Source organism: Trachemys scripta, chromosome 5, assembly GCF_013100865.1.
Source record: "Trachemys scripta elegans isolate TJP31775 chromosome 5, CAS_Tse_1.0, whole genome shotgun sequence".
Classification (NCBI taxonomy): Eukaryota; Metazoa; Chordata; order Testudines; family Emydidae; genus Trachemys; species Trachemys scripta.
In genome coordinates this window covers 32,612,811-32,618,810 of record NC_048302.1, presented here as the reverse complement: position 1 = coordinate 32,618,810, position 6,000 = coordinate 32,612,811, and the positions used below count along the sequence as shown (strand labels likewise).

Below are 6,000 nucleotides of genomic sequence, written 5' to 3'. Positions count from 1 at the left end.
CAGTCAGGGGACAGGGAGCAGAGGGGTTTAGATGGGTTGGAAGTTCTGGGGGGGGCTGTCAGGGGGTGGGGAGTGGTTGGATGGGGCGTGGGAGTCCCAGGAGTCTGTCTGGGGGTGGGGGTGTGGATAAGGGTTGGGGCAGTCAGGGGACAAGAGGCAGGGAGGCTTAGATAGGGAGTGGAGTCCTGGGGGGCAGTTAGGGGCAGGGGTCCCAGGAGGGGGCAGTCAGGGGACAAGGAACGGGGGGAGGATTGGGGGTTCTGGGGGGGCGGGAAGTGGGAGGGGCAGGGGCGGGGCTAGGGCGGGGCTCCTCCTGTCCTCTTTTTTGCTTGCTGAAATATGGTAACCCTACACATACAGAGAGCATGAACAGGTGGAAGTTGTCTTACCAACTCTGAGAGGCCAATGTTCCACTCTCTATGCATCTGAAGAAGTGGGCTGCAGTCCACGACAGCTTATGCTCTAATAAATTTGTTAGTCTCTAAGGTGCCACAAGTACTCCTGTTCTTTTGCAGATACAGACTAACATGGCTGCTACTCTGAAAACTGGTCTGCAGTGATTTTACTTGCTACATGCAACTGCATTAACATATGAGCATCCTGCTGGTTTCCCCTCCTTATTCATCCCCCCTGCCAGAGCACACACAGGTACATACACTCTCCTGAGTCTGACATCACTTCATTCATACCTCAATTACAGAACAATCTAGAGAGGTAGTTCATTTAAACTGGAAAAAATAGGTGGTGGATCCCCCCTAACTTATTTAGACCTTTCTGAAATATTTCACAATAAAATAAACATTTCATTTAGACACTAGCCCTTGACCTAAATCTCAGTCCCTGCTTATTTATTTAAAGATCGCTTCAGCCGACTCTTATATTTCAGTGTTTTTGTTTAATTTACTGAACATCCCTATAGGCCTTCTATAGGAGAGTCCTATCCCCCTTTTCAGATCTCAATGGTGCAGTCCATTTTGACATTCAGCTAGAGAACCTGTCTGCTTCATCAACTGCAGAGGGAGAGCTGTCTTCTGGGTCCTGAAGCCCACCAAATTCATTACCCTTTGCACCCATCCCATCAACCAAAGAATTATATAAATTCATCTGCTAAGGGCACAGTCAGGTCAAATTCTGCCTGATATTTAGGTCTCAGAATTGAATGCTTTATCAGAATCCTAAAAGCAATCAAATATTCCCATGATTTAAAATTATTCAAAAAAGATGGTGATGGTGGTGGGGAATGTTTACTTTTAACTTCTAAGTAGTGCAGTGGTTTGTGGTCCCCTGGGGTCTGCAGACTATGTCTAAGATTTCCAAAGGGGTCTGCACCTCCATTCAAATTTTTTTAGGGGGGCCACAAATGAAAAAAGGTTGAAAACCACTGAACTAGAGCATCCTTAGGTTGGAGCATGACCCTGGAGGTGAAAATGACTAATTACAAAAGTGAAAGTGACAAGTATCAATGCTTAAACTGAAGGAGGGTGAAAAGCAGCATAAAAGGAATTGTTTGCTAATAAAGAAAAAATAAGGTGGGGTTTGTAAAATAATTCAGGAAGTTTGTCTTCACATATGATTTTTAATCTGACAGCATCTATTTAAATTGTTTTGTGGGTACAACTGTGGGTACAGCTGAGTTGTAGGAGGTGAGGGAAATGAAGGGGGGAAGGGTAATATGTGATGTGTAACATACATAACTATAAATATCTATTTTAGTGCTATCCACCCTAGGCATTTATAGTGTGTCCAACACTGCTGTATCTAGGGCCCTGTACTAACCAGGCTGAGTTTTCTGGCCAGTCATGTAGTTAGGATGTGCAGGAGGCTGAACAGTGGTTGCCGGAGCAGAATCTGACTGAGGAACAATTAATATTATCTGCAAAGTTAATTGAAGGAAATTATTCAGATTAGTAGTAGTGGGGAAGGGAGGGAGAGAGAATTTGATTGGGACAGTTGATCTAATTCTCTTCCCCTCAACCCCAGGTGATTTCCTGTCACAAAGGAAAGAAATGTTAATATTCAGTTTCAAAGCCAATCTCCAAGAAAATGTGCTGTAAGCTTTGTTCTGATATTAGCCGTACTTAATGTTCCCTGGGATGTATATGTTTTTACTACTCTAACGTGAAAATCGTGGGTATGGTCATTAGCAGCTTCCAGTGCTGGGCGCTTGGGCAGCGTGTCTCATTCAAAGCCATAAAGGAAGTGAACGTGATTAGATGCCAAAGAAGCTAATACTCAGGAGTGATTCCCTTAATGCTTCAACCTAGTCTAGATTATTTTACTTCCCAGTTTTTGCATGAGTCAGACCGTCTTGCTCTAAACCGTGGAGGATTTTCTAGCCAGGGGGCTACGTTTGACTTGCAGGAGGTATATGCATGTCACTGTGAGCAAGCAGCGGCTAAACTCTACACAGACGGGCACTAAGACCGCAACGCCTCCATTTCCTCTCAGGGTGGATGCAGAAGCTGAGAGGAGGAGACCTCCAGACACGGGTGGAGAAGGATAGGAAGAGGAGAAAAGCAATGCGAAATCAAGGATATAGCTGAGAGAGACAGAAAGAGAGGGGGAGAGAGAAAGGGGCGATTGAAGGGAAGACACGCAGGGGAAAAGATCTTTAGATACTATATTTATTTTTAGACCTAGGAAGGCATCCCCCAGAAGATTGGTCCAATGAACATGTCAGTGTTGACTTTGCAAGAATACGAATTTGAAAAGCAATTCAACGAGAATGAAGCCATCCAGTGGATGCAAGAGAATTGGTAGGTGATGGTTAATGTAGTATTTACCAGTAGCTACTGTAGCGCTCTCTCTCTCTGAGCATGTGTGTTTTATATCTATGGATGGATTAGACATAATTGACTACAGGGTAATCGCTGAGCCAGTCTCTGTATATTACTGGCTCCGATGAGGTGCAGTGGGGTGTGTGTGTGTGTATGTATGTATATATAAACATACATACCAATATGTGCAGCAGTGTGTGCATATGCACATTAGAGTGTGTGTGAATTATTCCAGTGACATAACAAACCACACAATAAAAGCTCAAGGATACTAAAATTGAGAGACTGCCCTGTTTTTCTAATTTTAAAAAGTTATATAACACCGATGGCAATCCCACTAATAAATTTTTTTTTATAATGAGATAAAACGATTCCCTGCGACCTCCTTCCATTTTACTTTTGTTCCTCTTTCCTCGTTCGCTGTTGTACCCCTACCTTTGCCATTTCCCTTATGCCCTTCTTTTCTCCTTGCAACTCTTCTGTACGTGTGCCCCATTTCCTCTTTCAGGGTCTCTCCCCCCGTCACCCCTTCCCACTGCTCCAGTTACCTCCTTCCAACTCTAACGCAGAAGAACAAGTTAAAAACAAAACACAAGGAACTGTCGAGTCCCCTGCTTCAAATACAACTTAAACTGCAGCCACGCTCCTATTAACTTTTTATGCATGTCTGTATCGGGGGAGATCTTCAGTGACCTGGATTTATCAGAAAAAGAGAAAAGTTAAACTGCGTAGGGGCAGGCGGGGAACTCGTGCAGGAAAAGTTCCCATGAAGGGCACATCATGTCTGCGATGGGTGCCTGACAATCCAGGCACTGGAGGGTACAGCCAGCCAGAGCATGGAGTCGCCCGGCAGGGTTTGCAAAGTGCATGTGTATTCGCCGGGAGGATGTGTGAGAACAAACAAACGCTGGGTCCTCTAGGTGGAGGATTGGATCCAGAAAAAGCCTGTGGTGAGGTCTACCCAGACACCGGCTGGCGGCATTCACAGAGCGAGAGCTCGCCGGCGAGACTGTCTCTCTTTCACAACCCCCCTTGTCTCTCTTTGATGAGACTGAGAGCGTGGGGGAGTGAGCGGGAGACGCTACCGGGTCGCTGCAGACAGGGCGCACGCTCTGCTGCTGCGATTTTAGGGAGTGGGGCTTTCCTCTCTGCCCGGGCGACCATGGGCGGGCCGGCTGGCGGGTCTCGCTGGCTGGCCTGCTGCCGCCGCGCCGCCCGGGACTGCAGAGCCGCCATCCCCTGGGCGCTCGGACACACACACGTGCGCCGCTCTCCAGTGCTCGCTCGCCTCCCTTTCAAATCTTCCACTCCTCCTCCCGCTCCCTCCCGGGGCTGGACCGGCCGCGGCTGAGGCAGATCAGCGCCCCATTCGCTGCCGCATTTAACCCTCCTTCTCCCCCGGCGCCTCACGCCGGGCCTAAGCTGGGGGGAGCCCTGCGCTGCTGCACGGGGCGGGGGGTGTCCACAGCTGAGCTGAGGCTCGCCGTGGAAGCAGCTGGAGACTGGGGTACCTCGATAGCAGCAGCAGCGCCGTGCGAGAGGGACTGGGGAGGCCGGAGGAAGAGACACCATTGCCACCCCCGAAATGGCAGAATTGCCAGCCCCCAACTTAAAAAATCATGAGTGGGGACCCCCACATTGATGAGCGCCTTAAAATCATGAGTAAGGCTACGCTTTTATCATGGATATTTTTAGTAAAAGTCAGGACAGGTCAGGGGCAATAAAGAAAATGTCTGGGAAACCTGACCTGTCCTTTTACTAAAAATATCTGTGACAAAACTGGGGATCTGTGGTCCCCACACTGCCGGCAGCGGAGCAGCTGTGCTGCGGCTGGGAGCTCTGAGGTCCCCTGCTGCCCAGGGTTGGGAGCTGTGGGGCCCCTGCCACTTGCAGCAGCTGGAGGCTGCAGGGTACCCCTGCCACCCACAGGTCCAGGGGCCTGCTGTGGCTGGGAGCTTGGGGGTTCACCGCTGCCTGCGGCGGCTGGCAACTGCAGGGTACCCCCATGGCCTGCAGTGGCTTGAAGCTCTGGGGGCTGCTAGAGGTGGCAGAGGTACCCCGCAGCTCCCTGCCCCCACAGGTGGCGGGGGACCCTGCAGCTCCCGACCGCCACAGGTTGAAGTCACAGAGATCACTGGAGGTCATGGATTCCGTGACTTCTGCAACCTCCATAACTAAATCGTAGCCTTAATCATGAGACGTAAAACTAATTAATAATAAATATTGAGTTCTTTCTATGTGCCTTCTGGTTTCTCCCACCTTTAGGCTGCACTTGGGTCACTTACATTTTTCTGGGCAACCAAGAGAGCTAGAAACTTCCTTTGTGTAGGAAATGAAAGCCAAGAGTCTCACCTCATCACATGCTTACAGGACCTGTGGCTTTAACAAACACACCAAATATCACGAGACTCATTATAAAATCAACACTAAAGTGGCCAGGTGAAAAGCAAAGCCCCCAGTGCAAGACTTAGAGCCTCCCACCACCTCCTCTGCTGCTGTGCTTTGATTGTGCATGAAAAGCAAGTGCTTCACCAGTCCCTGTCCTGCACCCCCTTCTCTCTCCCAGCTTCCTGTAGTCTCATCCCTTACCCTTCGCGGCCGCCTTCCAATGCACACTGTGCCTGTCATTCCTTCACCCTCTGCATTCACCTCCCGCTTTGTGCCATTCTTTCCCCCTCCCTTTGCCCCTTATGCTTGATCGTTTTGCTGCGCGCTGCCCTCAAACCTCTCATTTATTTGCCTCTGTGCTGCATCCTTCCCTTCATATCCTGTGTCCCACTCCTTTACCACACTCCCCTCACATCCCCTGCCATCTCTCTTCTCATCCTGCTACCCCAGCGCTTCACACAGTGAGTAACTTCCCTGTTTCCCAGGGGGTGATAGATGAGGGATAGGAACCAGCTACAAGCTAAGGCTGCACTTCCTGGGTTTGCTAGGCCGAATGATCCAAGGCCCTCACTAGGGTACCAGGGATGCTTCTGGGATAGCTCAGTGGCACATGTGGTTTCTAGAACAACAATTAAAATGACCATTAAATGCTTTGGCTTCTCTGGTCACCTGCAGGAGAGATGATTAGGGAAATTAGCTCCTGAAGGGTACCTATTGAGGCATTCTGTTCAGCCTGATTGTTTGTTTTGCCTTTGTTTGTTTTTATTTTTTAGATCTTAAAAATCTTATTAGGCTTAGTAGCTCTGGATCTTGTTCATTTTGTTCTCTCTCTCTG

General features: G+C 49.0%; 1 protein-coding gene across 1 annotated transcript in view; it reads left to right on the top strand.

Annotated features, from left to right (window-relative positions):
* The first annotated feature begins 2,434 nt into the window (after positions 1 to 2,434).
* The window catches only part of ELOVL6 (ELOVL fatty acid elongase 6), a 138,106-nt gene continuing 134,540 nt past the window's right edge, over positions 2,435 to 6,000 (top strand). Inside the window, exon 1 of the mRNA XM_034772342.1 lies at positions 2,435 to 2,756. Within this exon, the coding sequence (XP_034628233.1) occupies positions 2,668 to 2,756 (89 nt within the window). The 5' untranslated portion in view covers positions 2,435 to 2,667. The remainder of the gene's footprint in view (positions 2,757 to 6,000) is intronic.